The following is an 18,063-nucleotide window of genomic DNA, read 5'->3' as shown; positions in this document are numbered from 1 at the left end:
ATTTTTATATAAATGCATATCATTGGCTTTATTCACAGTTTATAATGAGGTTGGATTCATGTTTGATCATTCTGTTCACCAAACTTCATGTGCAGTAAGAATCCTAACTGTATATCTTGTTATAGAAGCAGCAAAGCTAACGGGAGAGTTGGTGAGATGTCACTCAAACACAGTCTGTACGCCCACAAAACCTGAGATGACCTCGAATCACCTGTCAATCAAAATCACCTGCTTGTGCATGGGCATAACCGTGGGAATTTTTGCAGAATTTTCTTTTTCTTGTCTATTTAAAAAAAAATCTGAAAAGGTAATTCAACGAATTAAGACGTATACTTTAACATCGCATTAGTTAAGAGTGCAGCCAGTCCTGGCACCTGTTAACACCCACCTAACACACATTTTATCTGTTTTTGCACTGCTTTATGTGATACTCACACAAAGTACAAAATATCTCAAACATAACATGTAGTTCGATACATTAAGGTGCCTCTTAGTGACAGAGAAGCAGGCAAATCTAGATGCTTTGTATGATAATATATATATATATTTTAATGTTTTGTCTGTAACCTCGCTGATGTCTATCTTGGCCAGGACTTTAGTGTAACATAGCTCAATGAGACTTCCCCCTGGGTATATCCAGGTTAAATAAAGAAATACAATAAAATATGTCACGCTGGCATGATTTCTCGTGTGCCAAGCGTCAAGGTGAGCCCTAATGCAGCGACAATTTACCTATTGTCATTCATTCATTTCAAAAAGGCATACAGGTTTATAAAGTATAAACTGTTAAGATAATACAAATAATAACAATAATAATAGACAATCTTTCTACAGAAAACAAATTTGGAAATCCATAAAAAAACTTCCATTAAAAGAGTTATTATTGACCGTTGAACAGTCTGCTACCCTAAATCATTTTAAATGATTATGAACCTTGAAGTTTAGCCTCAGTTGCAGCACCATGGCTGCTGGTGTGGCCGCCCGGGTCGATGAGGGAGGGGTAAATGTTGTCAGATTGAGAGCTGGGGGTTGGAGCTTAGACTTTCCGACTTTCAATTTTTAGGACCACCCTACGTGAGGCTAAACTTCAAGGTTGATGAGGGAGGGGTAAATGTTGTTGGAATTTGAATACAATTCACCACGAGAGTTTTCTTGACTAGTATAACAAATAAAAGTCAAATCTCTACAGACTGAGCAAGTTTCAAATCAAATCAAATAAAGTTTTATTTATATAGCACATTTCTAAAAGATTTTTGGTCGAGCCAAAGTGCTGTACATATAATAAAAATAGCCTACAGTAAAGACACTTTACAGCAAATACAACAGCACAGATTGTTCAGAATATCAGTATGAGAAAAACGACACCCTCTGTTCTTAGACCCTCTGTCCTTAGACCCTCACATCGTACAAGGAAAAACTTCCAGAGAAACCCACAGTTTAAGGGGGAAAAATGGGAGAAACCTCAGGGAGAGCAGCAGAGGAGGGATCCCTCTCCCAGGACGGACAGACGTGCAATAGATGCCGTGTGTACATCGAAAAGATAATACATTTTACAGCATATAGACCGAATGTTAGGAAATGCATGTGTCTGTAATAAGAAGATGAATCCACGAGGATGTCAGCTACAATCCTGTGGAAGCCATCAGGGAAGCAGCATGACGAGACCCAAGGCAGGACCGCAGGGACAGGTTCAGCCAAGTCCATGACTTAATCCAGAACTCAGGATAGAGGATTCAGGACACGGGACTACAGCAAGAGGATCAGCCTCGACTCCGGATCCCGGCGTAGATATAGATACAAAACAAGAAAAAAGATTTGGCTGGGTTAATCGGAACAAGAGAAAACACAGACACAGACAGAGAGGGGGAAGGTCATTGGATAAAAGTTATTCTTGATAACCCTCTAGAAAGATCTCATGAACTTCCCCACTCAGTCTATCAAGACCCGAGCAGTTCTATTAGATATAGGATAAGAAACAGAGATAGGGAACACAACAACCTATCTCTTCGTCAGATGCACTCCCCCGCTTATCTAAGCGACTCTGTATCCCGTTACCCTCTACAAGGCCATAGACCAGCAGAGGGAAAATGGGGGAAGGGTAAGGGTTTTTAAGAATACACCGCAAGGGTCTAAAGGGAAAAAAGATTAAATATAAGGTACTATATTTTAAGTAATCCTATCTACTATTCCTATATTCTAATAATGTATAAACTATTTTAAAAATACTTTATGAAATCCTATGTTATGTTATAAATATTAAAATAAAGAACAAAATGAATAAATAAATAAATAAATGAATAATTAAACAAAAGCCAGAGAGAAAAAGTGAGTTTTAAGTGTTGATTAAAAAAAAAACAGGGTCTGGGCCGACCTCACATGGAGGGGCAAAGTATTCCAGAGCCTGGGGCCCGCTGCTGCAAAAGCTCGATGTCCTCGGGTTTTAAGCCTGGTCTAGGCACTATCAACAGCAGCTGATCAGCCGACCTTAAAAGGCTCTGCCTGGGGTGTAGCGATGGAGGAGTTCGGCTATATAGGCAGGAGCCAGCCCATTTAGGGCTTTGAAAACAAATAAAAGGAGTTTAAAATCTATTCTGAACCGAACTGGAAGCCAGTGCAATGAAGCCAGAATTGGGATGATATGGTCGCGTTTGTATTCACAACCTTTATGGGCTACCTCATAAATGTCATATCAACAATTACTACCGAAAAGATGCTTAGATTGACACTGATATGAAATAGATATGCATTACAAATGGCAATATATTGATGATATTCATGGGTTATTGTTTTAGAATATTATAATCTTAATTTCTCTGCAGCCTTCCATGCCAGTCCTTTATTACCCACAATTATACAAAGCTGTAACACCTTTAACTATTAACTTTAACCATTAACCATATTTAACTATTTAATCACCTATTAATCTCACCTTTTTTGTACATGTTTTATTCTTACATTTCTTTCTTTCTATAATAATTATTATTATTATCATGTGTGAATTCATATCTGTCCTGTTTTGTATCCTTGTTGCTGTGTCTACTAAGACACTTGAATTTCCCTACGGTGATCAATAAGAGTTAATCTTATTTTATTACTGCCATCTTTCAAAAACAAAGGAGGCAATTTGCATAATTTTTAACTTTTTGCATTCCCTATCTAATTTAGATACTTGATGCACATTTGCTTTTGCAGAAACCTGTTTGGCTGTTCGTAATGCAATGTAAGATGGTATTTGGCACATATATGTTTGAAACTGTAGAGGAAGTGCATCATTTTATAGAAGGCTCTAATTCAATAAAAGAAGATGTTAACAATGGGGTAAGCCTTTGATGATGTCCTCCAGGGACAGATCATCCGTGCTTACGCAATCAGAAAGACGGTAACTTTCAGGACAGACTGGATGTGATTAGAAGATTAACAATTAAAAAAACTAAAAGTACAATTGCACCAGCTGGTCGCGGACGTCACTTAATGACAACATGTAACATTTGTGATATTGGGCTATATAAATAAACATTGATTGATTGATTGATTGATTGATTGATTGATTGATTGATGAAACTCAAATGTTTACTGATGGATGCAAATGTCAGCACATCTTTACCTCTGTGTCCTAATTATCTGTATAGGACTGCTTTTGTTCTAAGAAAGTGCCAAGATAAGAGCAGGATACCGTTGATTACATCCGGGAATTGTTTATTTGGGTGTTGGCCACTATTATATACACTGTGCCTTACTGTGAATGATACCGTGTTTTTTATAGTCCTCTAATCCCATTGTCCAAAGTCCGATGTTTTGTTAAATTAGTCAAGCAATTCATTATTCAATCATTTAATTTGTTCATTTATGTCATGCAACACTATCAATTACTTCCCAGTCAACACTACTGGACTGCTATAGTCATAGTGCTGTAGACGGTGACCGGACCCTCACATGAAAAGGTATTTTTGACTTTTCTTTTTAATCTTCAGGGAAACATGAAGCACGGCCGTGATGTGGAGCTTCCGGAGGATTTCTGGATCCCCATCCCTCTGGAGACGAACAACATCACGTCCCTCAGCCCATTCCTGGTCCCCCAGGACCATCTAGCGAGCTCCGGCGTCTACTACGCAATGGCCCTGTACATGCTTTTTATATTTATTGTGGGCACTTTCATCAATGTGCTGACAGTCACATGCACCATCCAGAACAAGTAGCTCAGGTCCCACCTGACCTACATCCTGATGAACTTGGCGGTTTCAAACCTTCTTGTGTCCTGCGTGGACTCCCTCACCGCATTCCTCTCCTTTGCAAACAAATATTTTATCCTCAGACCACTAGCATGCACAATTGAAGGTTTTATAGCGACGCTTGGTGGTCAGAGAAACTTTAAAAACACATATTTAAGTTATGAGTTTTCATGAGTTTTATAATTCATGCTGTATATCGTTCCAGGTATGGTGAGTCAGTCTCTCGCTGTGGTAGCCTTTGAAAGATGGCTGGTCATCTGCAAGCCACTTGGTCGCTTTATTTTCAAGCCTGACCATTGTGCATTCACCTGGGTGTTTGCACTGATTGCTTCCGCCCCTCCCCTGCCCATTTTCGGATGGAGCAGGTAAGCATAAAAAACCAACATTTAACAACTTTAACACTTAAACATTGGGAATCTTTGACGTACACTAGATGCTCTTGTGGTTCTCTCTCTCCAGGTGCATCCCAGAGGGCCTGCAGTGCTCTTGTGGTCCAGACTGGTACACCACAAATACAACAATGAATCCTACGTCATGTTTCTCTTTGGATTCTGCTTTGCTGTGCCCTTAGCAACAATTGTCTTCTGCTACTCTCAGCTCCTCGTTACACTGAAAATGGTGAGGAAAAGCTAGAGAACAGAATTTAAGAATGTTTTTTTTAATGACATTGTAATGCTGCTCAGGAACTTCATTCGTCCCATGATGCCTTGAATTCTTGTTTTTTCCAATGCCTCCATGGTGAACTCCAAAAACTGAGAAAAGTTGAGGAATTTAACTAAACAGTGAATGCGCTTAAATGAGAATATCAGTTTACAAATACCAATCGGTAGTAATCTCACTACTTTCCTACATGCAATATTTGGCTAAACTATTATATCTAATACACAGAACCTGTTTTGTTATTAGAACAAACTCGGCCCCGATTTACTATACGATTCAATAAAGTTTTGATGGTCTTGATTCTTTGTTCACCTTGGAGGCATGCAGGAAAGCTTATTCCCTAATAATTCAAAGTAACACAGGGTGAGTACTTCCTATACAAATGATCATTCCGTTATAACTGCATCTCCTGTGTGATTAAACTGGTGCAAGGATCTCTAAACATGAAGAGCTCAGAAGACATGACAGTCACTTCTTTTCCTCAACAGGCAGCGAAGGCCCAGGCAGAGTCTGCCTCCACCCAGAAGGCCGAGCGGGAGGTGACCAGGATGGTGGTCATCATGGTGTTTGGCTTCCTGGTGTGCTGGTTGCCTTACGCCTCCTTTGCCCTCTGGGTTGTGAATAACCGTGGGCAAACCTTCGACCTGAGATTAGCTTCTGTACCTTCTGTCTTTTCTAAATCCTCTGCAATCTACATCCCGGTCATCTATGTTAGGGTATAAAATACTGCTTTAAATAAGGAGGATAGTTAAGATAAATGCATTTAAATATCAGCTGAAGCCAATGCGTGTGTCTTCTTACATTTAATGAAGGCCATTTAAGTTGGTTATACATTGTGCAGTGATGTGTACGAAAAGGACAACCAAGAACAAATCTGCATAGTCTTGGCTACTGTATGTTGAGTGGAGCAAGATCTGATTTATGTGCATTTTGGTAGACAACATCACAATAGTCCATAATCGGAAGAATAAGTTGAGAGGCAATTCTCTTACCGACACTGAGCGTAAAACAATTGCGAGAGCGGTGCAAGACATCCATCCATCTTCTCCCGCTTATCCGTGGTCGGGTCTCGGGGGTAGCAGTTCCAGCAGAGAGCCCCAAACTTTCTTTTCCCTGGCGACATCAACCAGCTCTGACTGGGGGATCCCAAGGCGGCAGCCTAACTACCCAGCTAGCGGGGAACGTTCTCACAACTTTGGCTAACGTTACCTATTGGTTCTAATAAGGTTTTAAAGAAACGTTTTAATCTGATGTTCAAAGAACCTTTTTAGGATGTTTATTTTTTCAAATAACGTTCCTATAAGGTTTAAGGTTAACTAAGGCATAACGTTTTAACTGCAACATTCAGAGGATGTTTTGAGGATGTTATTGAGGCCTGAGATGACAGAAGGGTTTTATAAAACGTTCCTTTAATGTGATTTGTTACCAAAGGTGGAACGTTTTCCTTGCAGCATTCTAAGGATGTGTTTTGGACGTTGTCGGGGTAACACATTAAAGATGTTCTTTATAAAACGGTCCCTCAATGTTACTTGATAACCAAAGAAGAACATTTTGAAAGCAACATTTGGATAATGTTTTCAGGAGGTTATTATTTTTTTATAAAATGTTCCTGTTTTGCGAAATATTAACAGGGTCATGGTCAACGTCAGATTTATTTGTAGAGCGCTTTAAAAAACAAACTTGCTGCATTTGTTTGAAAAGGATGTTTAAAAGAAATCTGATGTCCCCACATTTTCGTTTTTAGAAAAAAACAAGCACGTAATTCATAACATTGCACGTTTGCGTAGGCATGTCTGAGTTAGACATGGTTGGTTACCATTCATTGTTCTAGGAATGGTTTCATCGAGAAGTTTTATTTTGGTTCCTAGAATGTACTTCTGAAAGGTAGCATAACGTTCTCTAAAAACATTCTTAAAATGTTGATAACATTGTTCGAACATCATACCCCAAGTGTTGTTGTTTATGCACATATCGCTATGGTCATATGGATCGAATAACACTTAGAAAACGATAGACAGACATATAGAATAATGGACCGACTATCACTGCCCGTCCCTGAAACCCCTGTTAGTGGGTTAGTGCCCCCCCCCCCACCCGCCTGCTGGTCTGCTCGACACGGCTGGGAGCAATCTCCAATCAACCACACCTGCACCCTGCTCACAGCCACACTATGAAAGCCTGCAGCCTGCACTCATTCCCTGCCGGGTTGTTGCCATGAACGGGTTGTTGCGTGCCGCTCTACCTTTTTACCAGCATATTCTTTGACAACTTTGCCTGCTTTTGCCTCACACTCATTGTTGTGTCTCTCCCAGGAGGAATCCAAGGCCTTCCACACTCCCAAGACCAGCCAGGCCTCTCCACCCTGAACAACTGTTTCCCACTGCCGCCATAACCAACCTCCACTCCCAGCTCCCCTTTTCTAATGAACAAATGTTACGCTCACCAGCTGATTCCGAGTCATGTGTTAATAGTCAAATTCCAATAGTTAAGTAAACTATCAAAATCATCCTAATGACCACGTGGTCAGTGCACTTGCCCAGGAATTTTGAGTTGAACAATTACAGGAATATTATGTCTTTATGTTCTAATAATGTAAACATATTTTAGTGAATTGTTACCACAGAACATTTGCAAGGCAAGTTTATTTATATAGCACTTTTCAACACAAGACAATTCAAAGTGCTTTACAAAAAACGAAAGACATTAAGAAAATGGCATACTTTTTTAAACATAAACCATATTATCCTTCTCTAAAATAATAACATTCTGGCAACATAAAAAATCTAACTTGCAGCTGAAAATGTTTTAAGAACAGTAGAAGGTTATCACCAAACATTTTAAGAATGTTTTTCGATAACGTTATCCTACCTTTCAGAAGAACGTTCTGGGAACCAAACAAAAACTTCCCGCTGAAAACCTTCCTAGAACAATGACTGTAACATTCTCAGAATGTTTTTAGAACCAAACATTTCTAGCTGGGTCCCTGCTTCCCCCTCCTGAGGTGTCGGACAGCTTTCCAGAACAACTTTGGTGCCGCCCGAAAGTTCTTTTCTATGTCTTCTCCGAACTTCTCCCACACCCGCTGCTTTGCCTCGGCCACGGCTGAGGCTGCTGCCCTTCGGGCCTGTCGGTATTGAGTATTGAGATAATGTGACAGTTGATTATAAATAATTGTCTCCAGAACTTTGAAAATAGAACAGATTATAGAGATTGGTCTATAATTATTATTTATAGAGTGGAGTGATGCGTGCACATTTCCAAATAGCCGGCAACTCACAGGTGGACAAAGACAGGTTGAACAAATCAGCAAATGGGTACATGAGAATATGGGACGTTAATTTTATGAACCTGTTTTCTATACCATCGAGTCCTGCACTGCCATCCACTTTTAACTCTGTGATAGCATTATGAACTTCGTGTGGTAGAATCTTCTTAAAAGAAAAAGAACTGTTGCAGTATGAGTAACCATTAGAAATACCAGTCGACAGATAGTAGTGTGGAACATACATTAGCGAAATACTGATTAGATATTTGGGCAATGGATAATGGGTCATGGATTATTGTATCAGCAGTTCTTATTTTATTAATAGAATGTTTACGTGATTTATTCAAAATAGATTTAATTTGAGACCAAAATTGCTTGGGATTCTTAAAGTCCGATGTGAGAGATTCTTTATAGTAGTTGGATTTAGCATTTTGGGTTTTGGTTTTACTCAGATTTCCGAGATGCCTGGATACTTCCCAATCGGCTATAGTTCTTGAATGACGATATATCGACCATGCTTTATCCCTTTCCCTAAAGAGACTGATGAGTTCAGAATTGATCCAAGGGAGATGTTGACCTTTGACCTTAACCGTTCTCACAGGTGCATGTTTGTTCATGACATCAGTGAGCTCTTTATGCAGAAAATCCCAAGCATCTTGGACAAAAGGTATTAGTTGAAATCTGTCCCAATTAAGGGCAACAACATCATTAATAAATAAATCAACATTCCATTTTTCATATTGTCTGATTTTGACTAGTTTTGGAGGTAGTTTAATTAATTAGATTTTCCATACGCAATAAACAATTGAATGATCGCTGAAGCAATCAGAAAGGACACCAGCTTTTAAGATTCTGTCAGGGTGTGACACCAGAATCCAGTCAAGCAGAGATTGGGTTCTCAGAGTGATACGAGTTGGCTCATTAATTAGCTGTTTAACATTTAGACGACTGAAACGTCTTTTCTCTCTATCAGATGATTTATCCAACCAATTTTTGTTGAAATCACCAAGCAAGATGATGGTTAAAAGACTCGGCAGGTGAAGAAGGTGGCCGATAGATGCTACCAATAGTTAAGCATTTATTTTCATGCAAAATGATTTTAAGAAAAATGCATTCAAAATGTAGAGGCTCTATAGAAGTAGCAATTAGCTCAGTCACAAGGTCAGAGGAGACATGAATAGCCACACCTCCACCCCTGCTGCATCTATCGGATCTGGAAAGCAAATAGTTTGTGATTTGTAGTTCACTATCGGAAATGTTACTATTAAGTCAAGTTTCAGAGAGTGTGATGATTTTAGGTTTATGTAGGACAACCCATATCCGAAGTAAATCAATGTTGGACTCCTGATATTCAAATGAATGATTTTTATACCCTTTAATTCATCCAGTCTGGAAATAATAACAAATAATGTTCCTGTCACTTGTTACGCATACATGTGATTCATGATTGTAAAGATTGCTAGATTCAACCATTAATGTAAAACAGACATCAAATCAAGGATAATTGGATTGACAAAGCTACATTGAGCATCTTTGCGATTACACTAAGTTCTCAATGTTTCGGGCACTCTTTAAGCTCAGAGATGGAGGCAATGTTACAAAAAGAGAGGATTAAAAGGGTTTAAGGGCATGCAATCGCTAGTTAATGGTCTTTGGAATCAGATTAGCATGCACATACCTACGGCAGTCTTCCTTAAGAAAGTGGGATTACACTTTAATCTGTTTTTCAGGTTAAGAACTAGCTTGCAAGCGTATCTACACAGGTGCACACATGTACATGCGTGTGTGTGTTCCTTGACTGAGATACCTGTACATTGTGTTCCTACAAAAAGTGAATCTTTTCAATTCAACTTCTTAGCTCCAAATAGCACTCATATTCATAGTTTAGATCAGTGTCTTGCTGACCAAAAACAACTTTCAAAGGCTTACTGTATCAAATGCAGTTAGATAAGCACCAATATACGATTTTCAATTGTTTACACATGCTTTATATCCCTTTTTTTGTATGTTCCAATGGCAAAAACCTTACTATAACATTTTCAAAGATGTTTTCTACTTTTTGCACAAGTTATCCTCAACCCCTCAAATATCCAGGTTGTATCCTCTTAGGCAGTACAGCAAAAAGGGCAAAGCACTAAATGAATTACACTGATTAAAGCCTACGCTAATATATGATTCAATTAAAGTATCACTAACCATTAAAGGGGATTAGTAGCTTCCTGGGTACCTTTATAAAAGTCCCTCCTCCACAAGAGAGTAGTAAGAGGCGTTAGGGACGCAGACCACAAAGCATTCATGTCTGCCTCTTAAAACTTGTACTCTTGTTATATGATATATATGATCTAGGCCAACAACAACAAGGAGAACACTTTCGGTATAACAATTGTTTTAATATATATAAATAGGCTAAATGAGAGGATCTCGGGCCATGGAGCTACCAGAAGACTTCTGGATACCTATTCCCCTGGACACCAACAACATCTCGGCATTGAGTCCTTTCCTGGTTCCACAGGACCACCTGGGGAACTTGTCCCTCTTCTATGGCATGGCAGCATTCATGTTCTTCATATTTATTGTTGGCACTGCCATTAACGTCCTCACCATTGTCACCACTATCCAATACAAGAAGCTCCGGTCCCACCTTAACTACATCCTGGTCAACTTGGCCGTGGCAAACCTCCTCGTGGCCTGCGCGGGCTCCTTCACTGCGTTCGTCTCATTTTCAGCCAGATATTTCGTCTTTGGAACACTAGGATGCAAGGTTGAAGGTTTTTTGGCAACGCTTGGAGGTAAGATATTTTATATTTTATTTTATTTTTTATTTTTTGATTTCTTATTATTATTACAATTATTTGTTTAATCTCTCAAAAGTGTATCAGTATCCCTTGTTGTGAAGCACTTCGAGATTTGTCTTGGCAGATGAGAAGCGCTATATAAATTAAATATATTATTATTATTTATTATTAAGATTCAAGTTGTAGTTTCGAAACAATATACTTCATTAAGGCCTTTTTTATTCCTGAACTACATTAAAATGGTTTCAAAAAGGTTTTTTAATGTCTGTCATTGTCGTTCCAGGTATGGTGAGCCTGTGGTCTCTCGCTGTGGTAGCGCTTGAAAGATGGCTGGTCATCTGCAAGCCACTCGGTCAGTTTATTTTCAAGCCTGACCATGCTCTAGTTTGCTGTGCATTAACCTGGGTGTTTGCACTGATGGCTGCACTTCCTCCACTTTTCGGCTGGAGCAGGTACGTAACTAAAACCAACCTATCAAACTGAAACTCACTTCAACACGTGGAATCTTGGAGTACACTCAATGCTCTTGTGGTTCTCTCTCTCCAGGTACATCCCAGAAGGCCTGCAGTGCTCCTGTGGTCCAGACTGGTACACCACCAACAACAAATACAACAATGAATCCTACGTCATGTTTCTCTTCGGATTCTGCTTTACTGTGCCCTTCACCACCATCGTCTTCTGCTACTCTCAGCTCCTCATTACGCTGAAAATGGTAAGGAAAACAAATGTTTCCAAATGAGATCTTATCAAAGCCGAAGTCTATCCGTAAAAATCATCTGGCTGTCTTTATGAGATATTAGTAAATTATCTTGTTGAATCATCTCAGACTTTTGATAATGTGGATCTTAAAATATTGACCTATACTGATAAGCAAACACTTCTCAATATAGGTCTGTCAGAACAAGCTGCTGGTTTGATAAGTATTATACTTCTAGCCCCCTTGGTGTCTCTTTGGGTGTTCCCTATGGGTTCCTCCTGGGACCACTAGTATTCATTAAACATGTTTTCAATGTAAACGTCCACTTTTGCCAACAATATTTGCAAGTTAAACTTTTTGTACGTACCCTGTGTGATGTAAAATGTGTTATATATCTTTCTAACAAAAGAAAACCTAGTGTTTTCATTGCCAAATGTAATTGAAATTGAGTCTGTAGTCAACAAAAATAATTTAAACTTTGAATCCAGAAACTGGTGAAAACAAGTCTTGCTCTTCTTGTAAGGCCAAAATACTTCTTGATGCCACCTTTAGGTCTGAGCTACAATAATTTCACAATGCCTTCACATGCTGGATACCGTCTCCCGCGGAACACTGAGACTTGTTAAACATTTTAAACTCATCATTGTTCCTTGTATGCTTATCCACTCGTACACTTAAATATTGGAACTTTCTTATAAGACTATCCTCTGTCTTCACCAACATCACAAAGTATGGGAAGTTATTGTGTTGCCTCCCAGGAGCTACTATCTGTCTCTAAAGCCGGGGCTGACTTTGGTAAGAAGACATTAACTATGGTGTTCCCTGTGTTTGGAATCAATAATAAAATCACCCAAATGATTGGAAGCTGGTCCCTTCGGAGCCATTGAAGAGGATTTGAGTTGACTTGAAAAAAGGCAGATTGGACTGATTGGTCTCTTACTACATGTTGATGATTGTTTTTTGACATTTTATTGGTGTGTAATTTATGTTTACATTTATTTCAAAATGATATGTTTTTTTTACTTGAGAAGAAAATGTGTAATCTCAACGATCTTGATCTTAAGAATTATTTAGTAAAAGTGTATCCTTCTGATGCTTGCTTATTGATGGTTATACTACTGGCTTAATAAAAAGTATTTAACCCAAACCACCTCTCTCTTCCACCACAGGCAGTGAAGGCCCAGGCAGAGTCTGCCTCCACCCAGAAGGCCGAGCGGGAGGTGACCAAGATGGTGGTCATCATGGTGTTGGGCTTCCTGGTGTGCTATTTGCCTTACGCCTCCTTTGCTCTCTGGGTTGTGAACAACCGTGGGCAAACCTTCGATCTAAGATTGGCGACCATACCTTCCTGTCTCTCGAAGGGCTCGACAGTCTACAACCCTTTCATCTATGTTGTCTTCAATAAACAGGTCTGTTAAATGTTGTGATGCACAACAAATTCAAAATCTATTTTCAAGTGCTAAAATAGTCTTTGTCCATATTCTTCTGTTTCTTACTGAGTCACAAGGTTTATTTCACTTAGCCTTTAGAAGACCATACAATTACTTCCTTGCAGAAGTTTTAAGTCAACGTTTTTTTGTATTGATTGGTGCACAAGATTCAAGGCTTATGTCACAGGCTCCTCGACAACTCGTTACAGCAGCATTTTTCCATACATTTCAGAATCAGGATACCTTTATCCGTCCCACAGTGGGGACATTTACATTTGTTACAGCGAGAGAACATGTTAAATGTGTGGAAATATCCTGATAGAAGTTAAAAGAAAAAGGACTAAATCCCACTGAGAACGGTGCATTTCGCAGTTTATGGTGCAGTGCCTTTTTTGAGACCACCACTGTTCATTTATACATGTAGCGTCTTTTCCCTCGTTACACGTGTTCACAAGAAACCATTTCCATCTGAACTTCAATTATCTGTTTTCATTTCTCCTACAGTTTCGCGCATGCATGATGGAGATGATGGGTATGGGTAGTGGAAGTGACGAAGAAAGCTCAACATCAAAATCAGTGACTGAAGTCTCCAAAATTGGTCCGGCTTAGACTGAACATCGGACTATAACCACTATACTGATTTTGAATTGTAAATAAGAATAGCCTACATGTAAAAGTGTTTTGTCAAATGAATCCCATGGGATGGGAGGCGTGTGGCGCAGTGGGTTGTGCGTTGGTGTACGGAACAGGTTCAAACCCCACTGCAGTCAGCATGTCGTTGTGTCCCTGGGCAAGGCACTTCAGCCCAAATTGTCCTGTGGGGATTGTCCACAGTATTGAGTATGTAAGTCGCTTTGGATAAAGGCGTCTAACAAGTAACATGCTGCTATTCAAGTAAGATACATTAATAAATAATCGACTATACTATGATGATGGCATTCTCTTGTTTGAATGATTGATATATATTATTTCCTCATTTGGGTATTGTGTTGTTAACCCTTAGATGCACGAGTGATTGGACCCGACACTCTTCCATAGTTGGGTCCAAAATGACCCGTGTTAGAATAATGTGTTTTTATGCAATATTTGTCATTTTGGTTAAGAAAAATCACTTGTATAATATTTAGTATTATATTTTGGACAACACATATTTTATTTTTCACTATTTAAAATTAAAAAAATGTTGTTGAACATCAATTTGATGACATCAAATATTTTCTGAGGTAAACACTTTTGATAATCAGACCGAAAAGACCGATCTCACTTCATCTCCCTCCACAAACACTCCTCTGGCACAGCCTCAGTCACCCAAGGCCACCCCAGGGATCAGTACTCGGCCCCCTCCTCTTCATCATCTACAATTCTACATCCTCCCCCGCCGTCAAATACTTATTTTACCACTTCCACAAAATTGCAAAGATCCAACCCACTCTTACATGCCCTGCAGCTGAAAGACTTACCTTAATTTCTTCCCGCCTTGACTACTGTAACTCACTTCTCTACTCCATCAGCTCAACCTCCCTCAAAACTCAACATTTTACAAAATGTAGCTCCCGACTCCTCACACACCCCAGATCATGGCACCATATCACACCAGTCCTCAAAGACCTTCATTGGCTTCCTATCTCCTAACGCAGGGGTGTCAAACTCAAATACACAGTGGGCCAACATTTAAAAATGGGTACTAGTCGAGGGCCGGACTGGTTCAATGTTTATTGCAAAACGTATTGAAATGAACTTATTGCACATATTAAACCTGGAACTAACAAAGCTTAAATAATTGCATATAAAAACAACATTAAACATTAAATAATCAGTTGCATTCATTTCTTATGGCTCTATCTGCAGCTTTTCCGGAGTCATTTCTTATGATTACATTTTTCCACAGGCCAACAAAACTATTTCCCTCAGCAAAAAAAAAAACATGCCCTGTTGTCGCGAGGGAAAAAGTGCAGAAGGAAACATCCACTCTCAGTTTGCTGCTCTGTGATGCTAGCTCAAGCCAGAGACTTGGCATCTCATCTTGGGTGCAAGTTCATCAATGTTTGGGCTCAGGCTCTGAGCTGAGGAAATCCTCAGGATGGAGTGAAGGTGTGCGTGCAATATACCGGCGGGCCAGATCTAATAGTAACTAAAAATTATCCTGCGGGCCGAAATTAAATCCACCAAGGGCCTGATTTGGCCCCCGGGCCTTGAGTTTGACACATGTGTCCTAACGCATTAACTACAACATACTGGCCCTCACCTACAAAGCCATCCACCATCTGCCCCCCCCCCCCCCCCCCCCCCCCCCCCCATCTCACTGATCTTCTCCCCAACCTACCAAACCCTACGGTCCCTCAGAACAGAACCACCTCAGCCGGTCTCCTGTCCACTTCCAAGTCCAAACTAGGCAGCTTTGGGGACAGAGCCTTTTCACTGGCAGCTCCCAGGATCTGGAATTCCCTCCCCCAAGATCTCCGCTAGTCTGTAAAATAATCTTCCTGATAGGTGTCACTTCATTTTTGACCCACTTATGGAAGCCAGGGTAGTAATAGAAAAACAAAACATTCTGAAAATGTATCAAATGTAAATAAAACATTTGAATGGCATGATATTGAAAACATGTTTTTTGAGGAATAGCTGGAATATGAAATTATACATTTTTTTAATTACAAAGATACTTCAAGAAAACCACCTCACCGGGTCAAAAAAAATTACCCACTTATGTCACTCATGTCAGATAAAATAATTATGCAAGTTTTTTGTTTATTATTAATTATTTCAACTCCCGTTAAAATATTATTCCCAAAATACATACTGAAATCTAGTTCAACGGGTCTTTGCATCACCACCGTCAGGCGTCTAACGTTCAGGTGTTTCAGTCTCATTTAGTCACTTGTTTGGAACTGCTGTATTTTTTTTTATCACATAAGCTCAATTGGACATTCACGAGTGGGTTCAACTGATCTATGTATCTCAGAGTCCCCATGTTTACTCTAGCTTGGGAAGAAACGATATGGGTCAGAGCGTCAGTCTGGAGTTTCATCACGAAATATGAATCTAGCTTCAAAGAGCATCAAGGTAGATTAAAATAGCACCTTTTTAATAAGAAAGAAGATCACAGGTGTGCATAGCTGAGTAAATTATTCTTATTTTTTAACAGAGGTGGAAGAAGTACTCAGTATTTTAAAATTGTATTGAAGTACAGCACAGTAAATGTGCTTAGTGACTTTACAATGCAGGGGCCCAGGTTACAAGGGTGACATATTCCGTCTTTGGCTATGCACAGTCACTTTTAACTTTACATTATCTCTTTGTTAAATCTCTTATAATATTCTTCATTTTTGCAATGCTGTAGCTCATTAATGCTCCTTTGCTCGCAGTTCCCCACCAGCAACACAATCAACATGCCATTCTGCTTTAGTGGTTTATCTTACTCTGATGGCTTACTTATGATGATGATTTAACAAAGATATAATGTACTTTTAAAGTGGCTTTGAGAATATCTGAAGACAGATGATGTTGCCCCCAGGTGTTTCCCCCACATTTAACACCAATGCTTAGACCTCCAGGCCACATGACAAACCCTCCGTGTGTACGCCGTAATAGTATCTGTTACTGTGATGTCTTTTTGATCGAATGTGTACCTTTAAGAACACAATGAGCCCATCTTTTACGCAACGCTGCTGGCCACGATGTTTTGCTTGGGTAGCCTTGTATTCTGTCGATACGACTATTACATGTGTATGTGTCTATAACAACATTTTTTAGTTGCTATAATATTTTATTTCACTTCCTTTGACAAGTCCAACTTTTATTTAGAAGCCTTACACATCAAAGAGGGCTTCTCTCTTTGAGTGATCAACACATGCTAAATACATATTTTAAAAGCTTGAAGCACCGGGAATTCCCACGTGGTCCCCCATCCAAGTATTAACCCAGCCCGATCCTGCTTATCTTCAAACCCCATTGTTGTTTAATCCATCTCGTGTCTTCCTCCATCTTTGGTTCACACATCAGTTAATGTATTAGTTTTTTAAAGTCTGAAAAACAACAATATTATATGGCTGATTATTAAACCTCGAAACTGTGGAGTATGTCTCGGTGTGTTTGGCGCAAGAAGGACACTTCACTTCAGAGCCCTCGAGAGCCAGATATAAACGTTTATTAACATAAAAAACTCAGTATTACTGCTTCTTCAGAGATATTGTGACAAAATATTGACAGGCCTTGATCCTTGAACGTCTCCATCTTTAGTTCCCAGTTCAGTGACTGTAATCAGTTTTGTATTTTTGGATGTATAACCCCCCCTTTTGCAATTGTTATGATTTCCATCTGGGTGACTTTGGCTGTGTCCGGGTCCTCGGCAGTAAGTCGGACCCATTTCCGGTGAGGGTTGGCCTCCGCCAGGGCTGCGCTTTGTCACCAATCCTGTTTGTAATATACATGGATCGGATTTCGAGGCGTAGTCGTGGGGGAGGGGGTCTGCAGTTCGGTGGACTAAGGATTGCACCACTGCTTTTTGCAGATGATGTGGTTCTGATGGCTTCATCGGTCTGCGACCTTCAGCACTCACTGGATCGGTTCGCAACCGAGTGTGAAGTGGCTGGGATGAGGATCAGCACCTCCAAATCTGAGGCCATGGTTCTCAGCAGGAAACCGATGGACTGTCCACTCCAAGTAGGGAATGAGTCCTTACCCCAAGTGAAGGAGTTCAAGTATCTCGGGGTCTTGTTCTCGAGTGAGGGAACAATGGAGTGAGATGGGCCGGAGAATCGGAGCAGCGGGAGCGGTATTGCAGTCGCTTTACCGCACCGTTGTGACGAAAAGGGAGCTGAGCCAGAAGGCAAAGCTCTCTGTCTACCGGGCCATTTTCGTTCCTACCCTCACCTATGGTCATGAAGGATGGGCCATGACCGAAAGAACGAGATCGCGGATACAAGCGGCCGAGATGGGTTTTCTCCGCAGGGTGGCTGGTGTCTCCCTTAGGGATAAGGTGAGAAGT

General features: G+C 40.0%; 1 protein-coding gene and 1 pseudogene across 1 annotated transcript; both read left to right on the top strand.

Annotated features, from left to right (window-relative positions):
- The first annotated feature begins 3,977 nt into the window (after positions 1-3,977).
- On the top strand, positions 3,978-7,255 carry LOC117446079 (blue-sensitive opsin-like; annotated as a pseudogene).
- Positions 7,256-10,564: 3,309 nt separating this feature from the next.
- On the top strand, positions 10,565-13,685 carry LOC117447366 (blue-sensitive opsin-like). Its single transcript, XM_034084075.1, has 5 exons — positions 10,565-10,943; positions 11,233-11,401; positions 11,496-11,661; positions 12,816-13,055; positions 13,581-13,685. The coding sequence occupies exons 1-5, from the start codon at positions 10,565-10,567 to the stop codon at positions 13,683-13,685; spliced, it is 1,059 nt and encodes a 352-aa protein (XP_033939966.1).
- The last annotated feature ends 4,378 nt before the right edge of the window (positions 13,686-18,063 follow it).

Source organism: Pseudochaenichthys georgianus, chromosome 5 (assembly GCF_902827115.2).
Source record: "Pseudochaenichthys georgianus chromosome 5, fPseGeo1.2, whole genome shotgun sequence".
Taxonomy (NCBI): domain Eukaryota; kingdom Metazoa; phylum Chordata; class Actinopteri; order Perciformes; family Channichthyidae; genus Pseudochaenichthys; species Pseudochaenichthys georgianus.
This window is presented reverse-complemented; position numbering and strand designations above follow the sequence as displayed.